The 19,505-nt window shown below is 44.9% G+C and overlaps 1 protein-coding gene across 1 annotated transcript in view; it reads right to left on the bottom strand.

Annotated features, from left to right (window-relative positions):
• Positions 1-19,505, bottom strand: part of LOC120922489 (C-type lectin domain family 2 member D2-like) — a 36,909-nt gene that overhangs the window by 2,149 nt on the left and 15,255 nt on the right. The window contains exons 5-6 of the mRNA XM_040334679.1: positions 15,928-16,070; positions 3,440-3,546 (exon numbers count right to left, since the gene is read on the bottom strand). Of these exons, the coding sequence (XP_040190613.1) occupies positions 3,440-3,546; positions 15,928-16,070 (250 nt within the window). The remainder of the gene's footprint in view (positions 1-3,439; positions 3,547-15,927; positions 16,071-19,505) is intronic.

Below are 19,505 nucleotides of genomic sequence, written 5' to 3'. Positions count from 1 at the left end.
AATTACTCTGCAATACCCCCTGCGCAATAATCTGCAATACCCCCCGCGCAATACTCTGCAATACCCCCCGCGCAATACTCTGCAAAACCCCCGCGCAATACTCTGCAAAACCCCCGCGCAATACTCTGCAAAACCCCCGCGCAATACTCTTCAAAACCCCCGCGCAATACTCTGCAAAACCCCCGCGCAATACTCTGCAAAACCCCCGCGCAATACTCTGCAATACCCCCGCGCAATACTCTGCAATACCCCCGCGCAATACTCTGCAATACCCCCGCACCAATACTTTGCAATACCCCCCGCACAATACTCTGCAATACCCCCCGCACAATACTCTGCAATACCCCCGCACAATACTCTGCAATACCCCCGCACAATACTCTGCAATACCCCCCACACAATACTCTGCAATACCCCCCGCACAATACTCTGCAATACCCCCCGCACAATACTCTGCAATACCCCCCCACAATACTCTGCAATACCCCCGCACAATACTCTGCAATACCCCCCACACAATACTCTGCAATACCCCCCGCACAATACTCTGCAATACCCCCCGCACAATACTCTGCAATACCCTCCACACAATACTCTGCAATACCCCCCACACAATACTCTGCAATACCCCCCACACAATACTCTGCAATACCCCCGCACCATACTCTGCAATACCCCCGCACCAATACTTTGCAATACCCCGGCCAATACTTTGCAATACCCCGGCCAATACTTTGCAATACCCCCGCACCAATACTTTGCAATACCCCGGCCAATACTCTGCAATACCCAGAAAAAAATGTGTTTTAACCACTTCCCGCCCACGTCATATGAGGTCCTTGACTTGTGCAGGGATATCTAAATGATGCCTGCAGCTACAGGCATCATTCAGATATCATTTTTTTCAGCCAGCGATTCCCTACACCATAAGAACGATCATGGCGGCTGTTCCGCCTCTTGATCGTTCTTACGGGAGGCAAAAGTGGACGTCCCCACTCCCTTCGCCCTCCGGTGCTTCTTCTGACTCACCGCTGCGATCGAAGCCAGGATCGTTTTTTTTTTTTTGTTTTTTTCAGGCTTCCCAGCCTAGAGGTGAGATGTGGGGTCTTATTGACCCCACATCTCACTGTAAAGAGGACCTGTCATGCTATATTCCTATTACAAGGGATGTTTACATTCCTTGTAATTGGAATAAAAGTGATCAAAACATTTATTTTTGGGGAAAAACATGTCAAACTAAAATAAATAAAGTAAAATGAACAATAAAAATAAAAAATAAATATTTAAAGCGCCCCTGTTCCCGCGTGCTCGTATACAGAAGCGAATGTGTACGTAAGTCCCGCCCACATATGAAAACGGTGTTCAAACCACACATGTGGGGTATCGCTGCGAACGTTAGAGCGAGAGCAATCATTTTGGCCCTAGACCTCCTCTGTAACTAAAAACATGTAACCAGTAAAAACATTTAAAACGTCGCCTATGGGGATTTTTAAGTAGCGAAGTTTGGCGCCATTCCACAAGCGTGTGAAATATTGAAGGGTGACATGTTGGGTATCTATTTACTCGGCGTAACTTCATCTTTCATATTATGCAAAAACATTGGGCTAACTTTAATGTTTTTTTTTTTAAAAAGCACAAAACTGTTTTATTTCCCAAAAAAATGCGTTCGAAAAATTGCTGTGCAAATACCATGCGCGATAAAAAGTTGCAACGACCGCCATTGTATTCTCTAGGGTCTTTGCTAAAAAAGCATATATAATGTTTTGGGGTTCTATGTAATTTTCTAGCAAATAAATGATGATTTTTCCATGTAGGAGAGAAATGTCAGAACTGGTCTGGGTGTTCCAGAACGCCTGATGGTGCTCCCTGCATGTCGGGCCTCTGTATGTGGCCACGCTGTGTAAAAGTCTCACACATTTGGTATCGCCATACTCGGGAGGAATAGCAGAATGTGTTTTGGGGTGTATTTTGTGGTATGAATATGCTGTGTGCGAGAAATAACCTGCTAATATGAAACTTTTGTGGAAAAAAAATAAAAATAAAAAAAAACTTGATTTTGCAAAGAATTGTGGGAAAAAATTACAACTTCAAAAAACTCACCATGCCTCTTTCTAAATACCTTGGAATGTCTTCTTTCCAAAAAGGGGTCATTTAGGGGGTATTTGTACTTTTCTGGCATGTTAGGGTCTCAAGAAATAAGAGAGGCTGTCAGTACTTCAGATGTGATCAAATTGATAAATTTTCAGTAATTGGTACCATAGCTTGTAGACCCTATAACTTTCACCCAGACTAAATAATAACCCAATTTTTTTTTTTTTTAACCAAAGATATGTAGCAGTATACATTTTAGGCCAAATTTATGAAGAAAAATTCATTTTTTGCAAAATGTTATAATAGAAATGAAAAAAAAATCATTTTTTTACAAAATTTTCGTTCTTTTTTCATTATTAGCGGAAAAAATAAAAACCGCAGAGGTGATCAAATACCACCAAAAGAAAGCTCTATTTGTGGGAAAAAAAGGACAAAAATTTAATTTGGTTACAGTGTTGTATGACTGAGTTATTGTCATTCAAAATGTGAGAGCACCGAAAGCTGAAAATTGGTCTGGTTATTAAGGGTGTTTAAGTGCCCAGTTGTCAAGTGGTTAAGTAAACTCTGAGGCCCCGTACACACAACCGATTTTCTCGGCAGAATTCAGCCAGAAACTCGATCGGAGCCGTATTCTGCCGAGAAACCCGGCCGTGTGTACACTTTCGGCCGAGGAAGCCGACGAGTTCCTCGTCGAGCCAAATAGAGAACATGTTCTCTATTTCCTCAGTGTTCAATGAGGAAAGTTGGCTCACCGAGATCCTCGGCGGCTTTACACAGAACTCGACGAGCAAAACGATGAGTTTTGCCCGTCGAGTTCCTCGGACGTGTGTACGTGGCCTGATGGGTGTTACTTCCTCTTTGTTTCCCTGCAAAGGTAAAGTATAATGGGCTACTATGCAGCGCATAGTAGCCCATTATGTGACACTTACCTTTAGGAGAAGCCCACAATGTCACCGTCTTCCACGCTGGCAGCGAGCATCCATCTTCTCACCCCTCTTCTTCCGAGGGCCGCGAACTCCGGCTCTGTGACTGGCCGGAGTTGCGCGACGTCACTCCCGCGCATAACAGCATTTAACGGCATGACCCCAGCTTGAAACGTCATAGCGTGCCCTTTCAAGCTGGCGCATGCGCTGTTGAAGGCGTCGCTCGGGGAAATTGCAAATATCTCCTAGACCGTGTAGGTCTAGGAGATATTGCAAGCACCTACAGGTAAGCCTTAATTTAGTTTTACAGTGTTAGTAGCTGCTGACTTTTAAAAAATTTGCAGGTGGAGTCCCGCTTTAATCGACTAAATCGAAATATCGGTTTTAGGTGAAGCTGACCTTTACATTTTAGGAGTGGAACTTACAGTGTTCCTGAGTAGAATGTTCCATTGGTCCAGACCCAGCCTGAGTCATCTTGTGTCCTGCTCAGTCCAATCCAGTAATTGTTAGAGTTCAAGAGATTTAAAAAGTTCTGCAAGACAGAAAGACAATCTATTGAAATAATGGGCATTTTTTCCCCATAACAAAAAATGACCGGCCCACTTTTTGCAATTCGGCACTGTGTCGCTTTAACCACTTGCCGACCGCCGCACGCAGATGTACGTCGACAACATGGCAGGGCAGGCAAATGGGTGTACCTGTACGTCCCTTTAAATTTGCCGCCCAGCGGGCGCGTTTGCCAAGTGCCTCGCGAGTGTTCTCGCGTGTCCCAGGAACTCGATGTTCCCGGGCGGTCCGCGATTGTGGTCAGCAAAGGCAGAGCAGGGGGATGCCTTTGTAAACAAGCCATTCCCCTATTCTGCCTAGTGACATGTCACTGATCTCTGATTTCCGTGATCGTGAACGGTGATCAGTGATGTGTCACTGGTAGCCACGCCCCCTAACAGTAAGAATCACTCCCTAGGTCACACTTAACCCCTTCAGCACCACCTAGTGGTTAACCCTTTCACTGCCAGTGTAATTTTTACAGTAATCAGTGCATTTTTATAGCACTGATCGCTGTAAAAATGACAATGGTCCTAAAATGGTGTCAAAAGTGTCCGATGTATCCACCATAATGTCGCAGTCGCGATAAAAATTGCTGATCGCCGCCATTACTAGTAAAATATATATATATTAATAAAAATGCCATAAAACTATCCCCTATTACAGGGGTCGTCAACCCCCGGTCCGCGGCCCACTACCGGGCCGCGGCACTTCTGCAGCCGGGCCGCGGGTGCGAGCAGGCGGCATGAGAGAGCCCCACATGCTGCCCGCGGGACTCTGCCATTCAGAGCGCCTCTGTACCGCGAGGAGACTTTTCTTCCTCCTGCCGTTGCTCTGTAATCCTCACAGAGCCGACAGCGGGAGGCGGAACAATTCTGGGTGGAGGGCGGAGCTGCCCGAGGTTATCAAACAGGCGATTGGCTGCTAGGACTGTCCTTCATCCTAGCAGCCATTCACCTATTTGTTACCTCGGCCCTCCATCCAGAACTGTCCCGCCTCCCTCCCTGCAATTACTCTCCTGTCCCTATCTAGACATGCTGTGCCTCCCTCCGATCTGTTTCTGGAGTGTGGGGGGACGACGACTGAGAACTGGAGTGTGGGGGACGACTGAGGACTGGAGTGTGGGGGATGAGGGAGGACTGGAGTGTGGGGGACGACTGAGGACTATAGTGTGGGGGACGACGACTGAGGACTGGAGTGTGGGGGGGGGGGACTGAGGACTGGAGTGTGGGGGGGGACTGAGGACTGGAGTGTGGGGACGACTGAGGACTGGAGTGTGGGGACGACTGAGGACTGGAGTGGGGGGGGACGACTGAGGACTGGAGAACTGTCATGTGAGGGGGGCTGAGGATATTAAAGTGGAGGTTGGGAATGTAATGTGGGGGGGTACCCTGAGGACTGTGATGTGAGGGACTGAGGACTGTAATGTGTGGGGGGGACTGAGGACTGTAATGTGGGGTTATGATATAAATAGGGGCAGTACTGTTAATAGGGGAGCCCAGAGTATGACAACAATACCAGTGACAGGGTGAGTGTGAGCAGGGACTGACTGGGACACATGTGTGCATGGAGTGTACAGGGCCTAGTGGGGGCACTACTTTCATCTGTGGAGGGGGCACTGCCTTCATCTGTTGGGGCCTTACCACATCTGGTGGCAGGCAGCGTGGCAAGTGACATTCCGCATCTGGTGGCAGGCAGCGTGGCAAGTGACAATCCGCATCTGGTGGCAGGCAGCGTGGCAAGTGACATTCCGCATCTGGTGGCAGGCAGCGTGGCAAGTGACATTCCGCATCTGGTGGCAGGCAGCGTGGCAAGTGACAATCCGCATCTGGTGGCAGGCAGCGTGGCAAGTGACATTCCGCATCTGGTGGCAGGCAGCGTGGCAAGTGACAATCCGCATCTGGTGGCAGGCAGCGTGGCAAGTGACAATCCGCATCTGGTGGCAGGCAGCGTGGCAAGTGACATTCCGCATCTGGTGGTAGGCAGCGTGGCAAGTGACATGCTCAAAGCTCCCACTGATTCTGCATTATGGTGGGTTTAACTTTTTTATTTATTACTACAATGTAATAATAGAAATAATGCGCTGACAAATTGCCCGCGAAAAATCGCTTACCCCCCGCATGCCAGCCCCAACCTCCCCCCAACCGGGCCGTGACAACATTTTCTTCCACCCAGCCGGTCCCCGGTGCCAAAAAGGTTGGGGACCACTGCCCTATTATGTAGACACCATAACCTTTGCGCAAACCAATCAATAAACGCTTATTGCAATTTTTTTGTTACCAAAAATATGTAGAAGAATACGTATCGGCCTAAACTGAGGGAAAAAAAAGTTTTTTTTTATATATTTTTGGGGGATATTTATTATAGCAAAAAGTAAAAAATATTGAATTTTTTTCAAAATTGTCGCTCTATTTTTGTTTATAGCGCAAAAAATAAAAACTGCAGAGGTGATCAAATACCACCAAAAGAAAGCTCTATTTGTGGGGAAAAAGGACGTAAATTATGCTTGGAAACCACATCGCACGACCGCGTAATTGTTAAAGCGACGCAGTGCCGTATCGCAAAAAGTGGGCACTGATGAGGTGGCACTGATGTGGTGGCATTGATGGGCACTAATATGCGGCACTGATGGGCGGCACTGATGGGCACTGATAGGCGGCACGGATAGGCGGCTTGCATAGGCGGCACGGATGGGCACGGATAGGTGGCACGGATAGGCACGGATAGGCGGCATGGATGGGCACGGATAGGCGGCATGGATGGGCACTGATAGGCGGCATGGATGGGCATAGATGGGCACTATCGTATGTGTTGTACTAATGGATGCCAATCAGTGCCAAACAATGCCTGCCAATCAGTGATGCCCATTGTGGGCACTGATTGGCATCCATTGCGGCACTGATTGGCATCCATTTTTTGTGTCCTTCTCATCCCTGGTGGTCTAGGGTGGCATACTTTTTTTTTCTTTTTTAATCCCTGGTGGTCTAGTGGCCATCCCTGGTGGTCCAGTGGGCATCCCTGGTGGTCCAATGGGCATCCTCGGGGGGGTTGTGTTGATAATCGATCAGCACAAACCCCCCCCCTGTCACAGGAGCAGCCGATCGGCTCTCCTCTACTCGCGTCTGACAGACGCGAGTGAGGAAAAGCCGATTACCGGCTTTTCCTATTTACATCGTGATCAGCCGTGATTGGACACGGCTGATCACGTGGTAAAGAGTCTCCGTGAGACATTATTTAGATATTATTTTGGGACATTACTTATCCATGATTTTTTTTTGTTCTAATATTTCTGATATCCTTTCACTTGTATCAGTAATAAGTATAATTTTGGCACCTACTTATTTAAAGTGGAAGTTCAAATCTGCAAGATCTAAAATCCCTGCACCTATAGACACCAGGGATCTAACACTAACCTCTCTATCCCTGAGATATGAGAACACCAGCAATTGTATTCACGTGGCTTTAGGTGCACACTGTGCAGAGGACACAGACAGTACACCAAGTGAAAATACTGCAGCTAGGACAATCAGCTGCCTGCCTGTCAGTATATTAGGAAGAGCGGATCTAGCTAAACTCAATACAGTGTATAAATATATATACACAACACCTGGGATGCATATATATCCTCTACACACTGTAACTGTAACTGACTCGCCTGCCTGCTCTAATTAAAATTAATTACACTCTCTCTCTCTGTCTGTCTTAACCACCGCAACACACTACACACGGCCGCCACAGAGGCCTTATATAGTGTGGGGCGCACCGGCGGATCCAGGGGGGGGCAACAGAGAAATTGCCCCCCCCCCGAGACAATCATGTCACATTGGCTTCTAAAAACAAATTTTGGCCTGGACTCCCACGTCACTTCTGGTGCGACGGCGGGATGCTGCGGTCCACGGTGAAGCGCACGCCGAATCTCCGTGGCTTTTCTGGTGTTCCTATCCCCGGACATCGAATATCATCAGCCTGTTGCTGCCCGCGATTTGGACACCCGCTAGTTGAGATCACCGAATGACTCCAGGCACGCATCTGATCACCGATCATCTGCATCTCTCCATTCCGGTTCTGTGCCTACTATCTACCCCTGTTTGTGAGTAGGCATTGCACATGTATACTTATTTTATTTGTATCCTTTATTAAATTTGGGCTTATTGCACTTAGATTGGAGCATCTTGTCCCTTCTTCTTTGAATCTTTCAGAGCATCGCTTCTGCTTTAGGTGCTGCCGCCAAGTGTCCCTTACAGCCAGTTATATTATTTCAATCCAGGACTTTCATGGACATTATCTCTGGACTTGTTTATTAGACTCTTATATACCTCAGCCCTTTGTGTTTGCCCTATTGGATCATGCGCCACATATCCTCTCTTTTCTTGCATATTGACCTTGCTAGAGCACACTGCCCTGCCAAACACAGACCTACAGCTCCTGTTTGTTCCATGACACACGTTGGGAGAGGAGATACCTGCTGTGTGTGATCGAGGCAATGCCATGGTGAGTGCCATGCACAGTGGGGCTTCATTCATATACAAAAGTGGGGCTGCATTAATATACAAAGTGGGGCTGCATTCATATACAAAGTTGGGCTGCATTCATATACAAAGTGGGGCTGCATTCATATACAAAAGTGGGACTGAATTTATATACAAAAGTGGGACTGCATTTATATACAAAAGTGGGACTGCATTTATATACAAAAGTGGGGCTGCATTAATATACAAAAGTGGGGCTGCATTAATATACAAAGTGGGGCTGCATTATTATACAAAAGCGGGACTGCATTCATAGACAAAAGTGGGACTGCATTCATATACAAAAGTGGGGCTGCATTTTATTATACAAAAGTGGGGCTGCATTTATATATACAGCGGGGCTGCATTCATATACAAAAGTGGGGCTGCATTAATATACAAAGTGGGGCTGCATTAATATACAAAAGCGGGACTGCATTCATAGACAAAAGTGGGACTGCATTCATATACAAAAGTGGGGCTGCATTTATATACAAAAGTGGGACTGCATTAATATACAAAAGTGGGACTGCATTAATATACAAAAGTGGGACTGAATTTATATACAAAAGTGGGGCTGCATTCATATACAAATATGGGACTGCATTCATATACAAAAGTGGGACTGCATTCATATACAAAAGTGGGGCTGTATTTATATATACAGCGGGGCTGCATTTATATACAAAAGTGGGGCTGCATTTATATACAAAAGTGGGGCTGCATTTATATACAAAAGTGGGGCTGCATTAATATACAAAAGTGGGACTGCAGTTATATACAAAAGGCTACATTCATATGTACAGTGAGGCTGCAATGATAGGCACTGATGAGGCTGCATTGATCTCTTGTATCATGTCTTTAGTCTCTGACCATCTCTTGTACCACGTCTGCAGTCTCTGACCATCTCTTGTACTACGTCTGCAGTCTCTGACCATCTCTTGTACCATGTCTGCAGTCTCTGACCATCTCTTGTACCATGTCTGCAGTCTCTGACCATCTCTTGTACCATGTCTGCAGTCTCTGACCATCTCTTGTACCGTGTCTGCATTCTCTGACCATCTCTTGTACCACGTCTGCAGTCTCTGACCATCTCTTGTACCATGTCTGCAGTCTCTGACCATCTCTTGTACCATGTCTGCAGTCTCTGACCATCTCTTGTACCATGTCTGCAGTCTCTGACCATCTCTTGTACCATGTCTGCAGTCTCTGACCATCCCTTGTATCATGTCTGCAGTCTCTGACCATCTCTTGTACCATGTCTGCAGTCCCTGACCATCTCCTGTATCATGTCTGCAGTCCCTGACAATCGTCTACAAACTATGGGATAGATTTATGGCATTTATATTTAAATATTTTTTACTAGTAATGACGGCGATCATTGACTTTTTATCGGTACTGCAACATTGCAGCGGACACACCGGACACCTAATTGAGTTCTGTAAGCAACACCTTATTTTCTGGCAGTGCTCCTCCCGAGACTACTCTGGATCCGCCCTTGGTGGGGCGTGTACTAAACCCCCTGAGCCATATTTGGCCAAAGCTTTGGCCAATTATGGCTCGCTGTTTTTTACGCGCTGTGATTGGCCAAAGCATGCGGGTCATAGTGCATGCTTGACCAATCATCAGCCAGCAATGCACTGCAATGCCGCAGTAAATTATGGGCCGTGACACGCCACTCGGCCCATAACGTTCGTAATTTGACACATGGTCAACAATACAATGTTCGAGTCAAACATGAGTTCGACTCGAACACGAAGCTTATCAATATTGGGGGGTGTAGTGTTCTATGTATAGAATGTAATAGAATTGTATGATGATCATGTCCAGTGGGGGGTCATGTTGGGGGGTGTAGTGTTCTATGTATAGAGTGTAATAGAATTGTATGATGATCATGTCCAGTGGAGGGTCATGTTGGGGGGTGTAGTGTTCTATGTATAGAGTGTAATAGAATTGTATGATGGTCATGTCCAGTGGGGGGTCATGTTGGGGGGTGTAGTGTTCTATGTATAGAATGTAATAGAATTGTATGATGATCTTGTCCAGTGGGGGGTCATGTTGGGGGGTGTAGTGTTCTATGTATAGAATGTAATAGAATTGTATGATGATCATATCCAGTGGGGGGTCATGTTGGGGGGGTGTAGTGTTCTATGTATAGAGTGTAATAGAATTGTATGATGGTCATGTCCAGTGGGGGGTCATGTTGGGGGGTGTAGTGTTCTATGTATAGAATGTAATAGAATTGTATTATGATCATGTCCAGTGGGGGGTCATGTTGGGGGGTGTAGTGTTCTATGTATAGAGTGTAATAGAATTGTATTATGATCATGTCCAGTGGGGGGTCATGTTGGGGGGTGTAGTGTTCCATGTATAGAGTGTAATATAATTGTATTATGATAATGTCCAGTGGGGGGGTCATGTTGGGGGGTGTAGTGTTCTATGTATAGAGTGTAATAGAATTGTATTATGATCATGTCCAGTGGGGGGTCATGTTGGGGGGTGTAGTGTTCTATGTATAGAGTGTAATAGAATTGTATTATGATCATGTCCAGTGGGGGGTCATGTTGGGGGGTGTAGTGTTCTATGTATAGAATGTAATAGAATTGTATTATGATCATGTCCAGTGGGGGGGTCATGTTGGGGGGTGTAGTGTTCTATGTATAGAGTGTAATAGAATTGTATGATGATCATGTCCAGTGGGGGGTCATGTTGGGGGTGTAGTGTTCTATGTATAGAGTGTAATAGAATTGTATTATGATGACGTCCAGTGGGGGGTCATGTTGGGGAGTGTAGTGTTCTATGTATAGAGTGTAATAGAATTGTATTATGATCATGTCCAGTGGGGGGGTCATGTTGGGGGGTGTAGTGTTCTATGTATAGGGTGTAATAGAATTGTATTATGATCATGTCCAGTGGGGGGTCATGTTGGGGGTGTAGTGTTCTATGTATAGAGTGTAATAGAATTGTATGATGATCATGTCCAGTGGGGGGTCATGTTGGGGGGTGTAGTGTTCTATGTATATAGAGTGTAATAGAATTGTATTATGATCATGTCCAGTGGGGGGTCATGTTGGGGGGTGTAGTGTTCTATGTATAGAGTGTAATAGAATTGTATTATGATCATGTCCAGTGGGGGGGTCATGTTGGGGGGTGTAGTGTTCTATGTATAGAGTGTAATAGAATTGTATTATGATCATATCCAGTGGGGGGTCATGTTGGGGGGTGTAGTGTTCTATGTATAGAGTGTAATAGAATTGTATGATGATCATGTCCAGTGGGGGGGTCATGTTGGGGGGTGTAGTGTTCTATGTATAGAGTGTAATAGAATTGTATTATGATCATGTCCAGTGGGGGGTCATGTTGAGGGGTGTAGTGTTCTATGTATAGAATGTAATAGAATTGTATTATGATCATGTCCAGTGGGGGGTCATGTTGAGGGGTGTAGTGTTCTATGTATAGAGTGTAATAGAATTGTATTATGATCATGTCCAGTGGGGGGTCATGTTGGGGGGTGTAGTGTTCTATGTATAGAGTGTAATAGAATTGTATTATGATGACGTCCAGTGGAGGGTCATGTTGGGGGGTGTAGTGTTCTATGTATAGAGTGTAATAGAATTGTATGATGATCATGTCCAGTGGGGGGTCATGTTGGGGGGTGTAGTGTTCTATGTATAGAGTGTAATAAAATTGTATGATGATCTTGTCCAGTGGGGGGTCATGTTGGGGGTGTAGTGTTCTATGTATAGAGTGTAATAGAATTGTATTATGATCATGTCCAGTGGGGGGTCATGTTGGGGAGTGTAGTGTTCTATGTATAGAGTGTAATAGAATTGTATGATGATCATGTCCAGTGGGGGGTCATGTTGGGGGGTGTAGTGCTCTATGTATAGAATGTAATAGAATTGTATTATGATCATGTCCAGTGGAGGGTCATGTTGGGGGGGTGTAGTGTTCTATGTATAGAATGTAATAGAATTGTATTATGATCATGTCCAGTGGGGGGTCATGTTGGGGGGGTGTAGTGTTCTATGTATAGAGTGTAATAGAATTGTATTATGATCATATCCAGTGGGGGGTCATGTTGGGGGTGTAGTGTTCTATGTATAGAGTGTAATAGAATTGTATTATGATCATGTCCAGTGGGGGGTCATGTTGGGGGGGTGTAGTGTTCTATGTATAGAGTGTAATAGAATTGTATTATGATCATGTCCAGTGGGGGGTCATGTTGGGGGGTGTAGTGTTCTATGTATAGAGTGTAATAGAATTGTATGATGGTCATGTCCAGTGGGGGGTCATGTTGGGGGGTGTAGTGTTCTATGTATAGAATGTAATAGAATTGTATGATGATCTTGTCCAGTGGGGGGTCATGTTGGGGGGTGTAGTGTTCTATGTATAGAATGTAATAGAATTGTATGATGATCATATCCAGTGGGGGGTCATGTTGGGGGGGGGTAGTGTTCTATGTATAGAGTGTAATAGAATTGTATGATGGTCATGTCCAGTGGGGGGTCATGTTGGGGGGTGTAGTGTTCCATGTATAGAGTGTAATATAATTGTATTATGATAATGTCCAGTGGGGGGGTCATGTTGGGGGGTGTAGTGTTCTATGTATAGAGTGTAATAGAATTGTATTATGATCATGTCCAGTGGGGGGTCATGTTGGGGGGTGTAGTGTTCTATGTATAGAGTGTAATAGAATTGTATTATGATCATGTCCAGTGGGGGGTCATGTTGGGGGGTGTAGTGTTCTATGTATAGAATGTAATAGAATTGTATTATGATCATGTCCAGTGGGGGGGTCATGTTGGGGGGTGTAGTGTTCTATGTATAGAGTGTAATAGAATTGTATGATGATCATGTCCAGTGGGGGGTCATGTTGGGGGTGTAGTGTTCTATGTATAGAGTGTAATAGAATTGTATTATGATGACGTCCAGTGGGGGGTCATGTTGGGGAGTGTAGTGTTCTATGTATAGAGTGTAATAGAATTGTATTATGATCATGTCCAGTGGGGGGGTCATGTTGGGGGGTGTAGTGTTCTATGTATAGGGTGTAATAGAATTGTATTATGATCATGTCCAGTGGGGGGTCATGTTGGGGGTGTAGTGTTCTATGTATAGAGTGTAATAGAATTGTATGATGATCATGTCCAGTGGAGGGTCATGTTGGGGGGTGTAGTGTTCTATGTATAGAGTGTAATAGAATTGTATGATGATCATGTCCAGTGGGGGGTCATGTTGGGGGGTGTAGTGTTCTATGTATATAGAGTGTAATAGAATTGTATTATGATCATGTCCAGTGGGGGGTCATGTTGGGGGGTGTAGTGTTCTATGTATAGAGTGTAATAGAATTGTATTATGATCATGTCCAGTGGGGGGGTCATGTTGGGGGGTGTAGTGTTCTATGTATAGAGTGTAATAGAATTGTATTATGATCATATCCAGTGGGGGGTCATGTTGGGGGGTGTAGTGTTCTATGTATAGAGTGTAATAGAATTGTATGATGATCATGTCCAGTGGGGGGGTCATGTTGGGGGGTGTAGTGTTCTATGTATAGAGTGTAATAGAATTGTATTATGATCATGTCCAGTGGGGGGTCATGTTGAGGGGTGTAGTGTTCTATGTATAGAATGTAATAGAATTGTATTATGATCATGTCCAGTGGGGGGTCATGTTGAGGGGTGTAGTGTTCTATGTATAGAGTGTAATAGAATTGTATGATGATCATGTCCAGTGGGGGGTCATGTTGGGGGTGTAGTGTTCTATGTATAGAGTGTAATAGAATTGTATTATGATCATGTCCAGTGGGGGGTCATGTTGGGGGGTGTAGTGTTCTATGTATAGAGTGTAATAGAATTGTATGATGATCATGTCCAGTGGAGGGTCATGTTGGGGGGTGTAGTGTTCTATGTATAGAGTGTAATAGAATTGTATTATGATCTTGTCCAGTGGGGGGTCATGTTGGGGGTGTAGTGTTCTATGTATAGAATGTAATAGAATTGTATTATGATCATGTCCAGTGGGGGGTCATGTTGGGGGGTGTAGTGTTCTATGTATAGAGTGTAATAGAATTGTATTATGATGACGTCCAGTGGAGGGTCATGTTGGGGGGTGTAGTGTTCTATGTATAGAGTGTAATAGAATTGTATGATGATCATGTCCAGTGGGGGGTCATGTTGGGGGGTGTAGTGTTCTATGTATAGAGTGTAATAAAATTGTATGATGATCTTGTCCAGTGGGGGGTCATGTTGGGGGTGTAGTGTTCTATGTATAGAGTGTAATAGAATTGTATTATGATCATGTCCAGTGGGGGGTCATGTTGGGGAGTGTAGTGTTCTATGTATAGAGTGTAATAGAATTGTATGATGATCATGTCCAGTGGGGGGTCATGTTGGGGGGTGTAGTGCTCTATGTATAGAATGTAATAGAATTGTATTATGATCATGTCCAGTGGAGGGTCATGTTGGGGGGGTGTAGTGTTCTATGTATAGAATGTAATAGAATTGTATTATGATCATGTCCAGTGGGGGGTCATGTTGGGGGGGTGTAGTGTTCTATGTATAGAGTGTAATAGAATTGTATTATGATCATATCCAGTGGGGGGTCATGTTGGGGGGTGTAGTGTTCTATGTATAGAGTGTAATAGAATTGTATTATGATCATGTCCAGTGGGGGGTCATGTTGGGGGGGTGTAGTGTTCTATGTATAGAGTGTAATAGAATTGTATTATGATCATGTCCAGTGGGGGGTCATGTTGGGGGGGTGTAGTGTTCTATGTATAGAGTGTAATAGAATTGTATTATGATCATGTCCAGTGGGGGGTCATGTTGGGGGGTGTAGTGTTCTATGTATAGAGTGTAATAGAATTGTATGATGATTATGTCCAGTGGAGGGTCATGTTGGGGGTGTAGTGTTCTATGTATAGAGTGTAATAGAATTGTATTATGATCATGTCCAGTGGGGGGTCATGTTGGGGGGTGTAGTGTTCTATGTATAGAGTGTAATAGAATTGTATGATGATCATGTCCAGTGGGGGGTCATGTTGGGGGGTGTAGTGTTCTATGTATAGAGTGTAATAGAATTGTATGATGATCATGTCCAGTGGGGGGTCATGTTGGGGAGTGTAGTGTTCTATGTATAGAGTGTAATAGAATTGTATTATGATCATGTCCAGTGGGGGGTCATGTTGGGGGGGTGTAGTGTTCTATGTATAGAGTGTAATAGAATTGTATGATGATCATGTCCAGTGGGGGGTCATGTTGGGGGGTGTAGTGTTCTATGTATAGAATGTAATAGAATTGTATGATGATCATGTCCAGTGGGGGGTCATGTTGGGGGGTGTAGTGTTCTATGTATAGAGTGTAATAGAATTGTATTATGATCATGTCCAGTGGGGGGTCATGTTGGGGGTTGTAGTGTTCTATGTATAGAGTGTAATAGAATTGTATTATGATCATGTCCAGTGGGGGGTCATGTTGGGGGGTGTAGTGTTCTATGTATAGAGTGTAATAGAATTGTATGATGGTCATGTCCAGTGGGGGGGTCATGTTGGGGGGTGTAGTGTTCTATGTATAGAGTGTAATAGAATTGTATGATGATCATGTCCAGTGGGGGGTCATGTTGGGGGGTGTAGTGTTCTATGTATAGAGTGTAATAGAATTGTATTATGATCATGTCCAGTGGGGGGTCATGTTGGGGGGTGTAGTGTTCTATGTATAGAGTGTAATAGAATTGTATTATGATCATATCCAGTGGGGGGTCATGTTGGGGGTGTAGTGTTCTATGTATAGAGTGTAATAGAATTGTATATTGATCATGGTGAGTGTCGGGTGATGGGAGGAAGATGGTTTATTATTACTCACCATTTCTCTTTCATTATCAATAATTGCCAGGGATGAATTGTGTGATTTGCAGAAGTTCTGGCTGTCCGTCCATGTATCAGGCCGGTCTGAGGTATAGTAACATTTTCCCCTGTATAAGAACCAGTCATCCTTACATTCTGCTCCTACAAATAGATGAGAGAGTTTACTTTAGCACATTTTTTTACGTTTCAACTATTAGACAAATATGTTTTGAAATTGACAAAATGTATTAAAAGAAAATAAGATATTACAAAAATACAAACATAAGTATTCAAACAATCATTGTGTATCAGAATTTTAGCTAAACCTGGCTTATTTAGCATATAGAGCTGAAATGTGTTTTCGAAAAGTTGTATGCAGTTTGAAAACTGCTTAAAGGGGTTGTAAGGCCTCATTCACACTTGGTGGACTCTGTCGCTACGGAGTCCGCCTGCTCCCGTCGGCTCAGCGGGAGATCAGTCCGCAGATCTCCGCTGAGCCGACGGATGACAAGCTCCTCTCTGCTCACTGAGTGGGGAGGGGCTTGTCGGGTACCGCTGTGTCCTATGGAGCGATCTGATGAAAACGGACAGCATGTCCGTTTTCATCAGATCTTACCCGATCCGCATGGATGGATGGGGACGTGCCCTCCATACGTCTGTTTTTAGCGGATCGGATGTCAGCGGACATGTCTCCGCTGACATCCGACGCTCCATAGCGATGCATGGAGCAGCAGTTCAGGTCTGTGACAGACGGACCCGAATGGCCCAGTGTGAATGAGGCCTAAAGGTACCATTATTTTTTCCAAAATATCTTCCCTTACCTTAGTGCAGTCCTCCTTCACTTACCTCATCCTTTCATTTTTCTTTTAAATGTCCTTATTTCTTCTGAGAAATCCTCACTTCCTGTTCTTCTGTCTGTAACTCCACACAGTAATGCAAGGCTTTCTCCCTGGTGTGGAGTGTCATGCTCGCCCCCTCCCTTGTACTACAGGAGAGTCAGGACACCCACTAACACACAGCTCCTTTCTCTATCTGCAATGTAGAGAGCGTACTGACTCTCCTGTAGTCCAAGGGAGGGGGCAGCACGACACTCCACACCAGGGTGAAAGCCTTGCATTACTGTGTGGAGTTACAGACAGAAGAACAGGAAGTGAGGATTTCTCAGAAGAAATAAGGACATTCAAAAGCAAAATGGAAGGATGAGGTAAGTGAAGGAGGACTGCACTAAGGTAAGGGAAGATATTTTGGAAAAAATAGTACTGTATGTAAAAAATACACCCCCCCCCTTGTCCCTAGTGGTCTGCCCAGTGCCCTACATGTACTTTTATATAATAAAAACATTTCTTTCTCCCTGCAAACTGTAGATTGTCCATAGCAACCAAAAGTGTCCCTTTATGTCAAAAATGGTTTTAGAGTGGCTAGAAAACAGCGATAATAAATTATAATCCCTTGCAGAATTGTGCGATAGCGATTTGTGGGGAAATTCGTCATAAAAAAAATAATAATAATGACAGCGACAATTCTGCAACTGAGCAAATTTCAGTGTTTTTGAGTTGATTACATTATTGAATAATTTTTATTTTTATTATATTATTATATTTATAATTATTTATTATATTATAATTTATAATTTTGTTTTTTACATTTTTTTTATACCCGGGATGTCTACTAGACTCTTGTTTGGTCAGATTTAAGTGAGTTATTCCTAAGAATTACAGGCCTACAGTATAAAACGCCAAATTTCCTTGCAAATAATGGTACCGCTTTCAGCACCTTTTTTTCTTAAATAATCATACCGCCAGGGAGGTTAAGCCTGGTCTGAAGTTATTCTAAGTGGTACATACTGGGGCTGGCGTATAGAAAGAACCTTGGCCTGTTTAAGAACTGGAGGGGTATTCAGTACATGGTACCACAGTGACAAACAAGCTGCACTTTTATGCAGAGCAAGGTTATTACTAAGGGTAACCAATAGCCAGATTCAGAGAGAGTTACGTCGGCGTATCAGTAGATACGCCGACGTAACTCTGAATCTGCGCCGGATACGCTTAAATTAGGCTAATATACGAGCGGCGTAAGTCTCCTACGGCGTCATATCTTAGGGTGCAATATTTAGGCTGGCCGCTAGGTGGCGCTTCCGTTGAGTTTGGCATAGAATATGTAAATGCCTAGATACGCCGATTCACGAACGTACGTGCGCCCGTCGCAGTAAAGATACGCCGTTTACGTAAGGCATTTTCCGGCGTAAAGTTATTCCAACAAATAGCTGGCCAAGTCAATGTTAAAGTGGAGGTTCCCCCTAAAAAAAAATTCTAACACTACATTGAGCTGACTGATTACACTGCGGGTAGGCTGGTGTTTGTTTGTTTTTTCCGTACATACCTCGTTATCGCCGTTTCATCCCTCGGCTTCCGGGTATGATTCGTCCGGGTCTGGGCGTTCCTAGTTGATTGACGTTTCTCCGACCGACGCATACTTGACGTCACGACTTTCCAAAAGAAGCCGATCGTCGCTGCGCAGGCGCCGTATAGAGCTGACTCTATACGGCGCCTGCGCAATGACGTTCGGCTTCTGTCGGAAAGTCGTGACACGCAGTATGCGCCGGTCGGAGGAACGTCAATCAACTAGGAATGCCCAGACCCGGACGAATCATACCCGGAAGCCGAGGGATGAAACGGCGATAACGAGGTATGTACGGAAAAAACAAACAAACACCAGCCTACCCGCAGTGTAATCAGTCAGCTCAATGTAGTGTTAGAATTTTTTTTTAGGGGGAACCTCCACTTTAAGTATGGCCATCGTTCCCGCGTCAAAATTAGAAATTTTTACGTAGTTTGCGTAATCGTCCGTGAATGGGGCTGGACGTAATTTATGTTCACGTCGAAACCAATACGTCCTTGCGCCGTACTTTGGAGCAATGCACACTGGGATATTTACACGGACGGCGCATGCGCCGTTCGTAAAAAACGTCAATCATTTGAATTAGGCGCGCTTACGCCGGCCCCATTTACAATACGCCGCCGTAAGTTAGGAGGCAAGTGCTTTGTGAATACAGTACTTGTCTCTCTGACTTAGGCGGCGTAGCGTAAATACAATACGCCGCCTTAAAGATGCGGCGCTGTACCTGAATCCAGCTACAAGTTTACATCATACAGTCACAAGTAACCACTCGAGGTACCTTGGCAAGTATGATATCCTCTGGTAGCGAGGGGACGCCAGTCGGGCTCCCCCCTAAGCGGTCTGTCTCTGATAGCAACCAGAAGCTGACTTATGTTATGGAGGTCCCCATTCTGACCAGTAGGTACAGAAGAGGAAGAGTTACACATAGAACACACATGAGACCCACGCTATGTTTGCATTGGCGTTTCATTCCATTACCGGAAGCGAGGTAGCGAAGTTATGCTGGTTGGTAGGGTGACACAGCTGCCCCCCCCCCCCCAAATGCAACATATGTAACAAGCTGGGAGTAGAGCAGCTGGATCACTCGGCCCCGCCCCTCAGCGTGCCGTGTCACTGGATGTGATTGACAGCAGCGCCAGCCAATGGCTGCGCTGCTCTCAATCCATCCGCTCTAGCCAATCAGTGGGCAGGCTGAGCGGC

This window comes from Rana temporaria, unplaced genomic scaffold, assembly GCF_905171775.1.
Source record: "Rana temporaria unplaced genomic scaffold, aRanTem1.1, whole genome shotgun sequence".
Classification (NCBI taxonomy): domain Eukaryota; kingdom Metazoa; phylum Chordata; class Amphibia; order Anura; family Ranidae; genus Rana; species Rana temporaria.
Note: the sequence above shows the minus strand (reverse complement) of the source record. Positions and strands in the feature narration are given on the sequence as shown.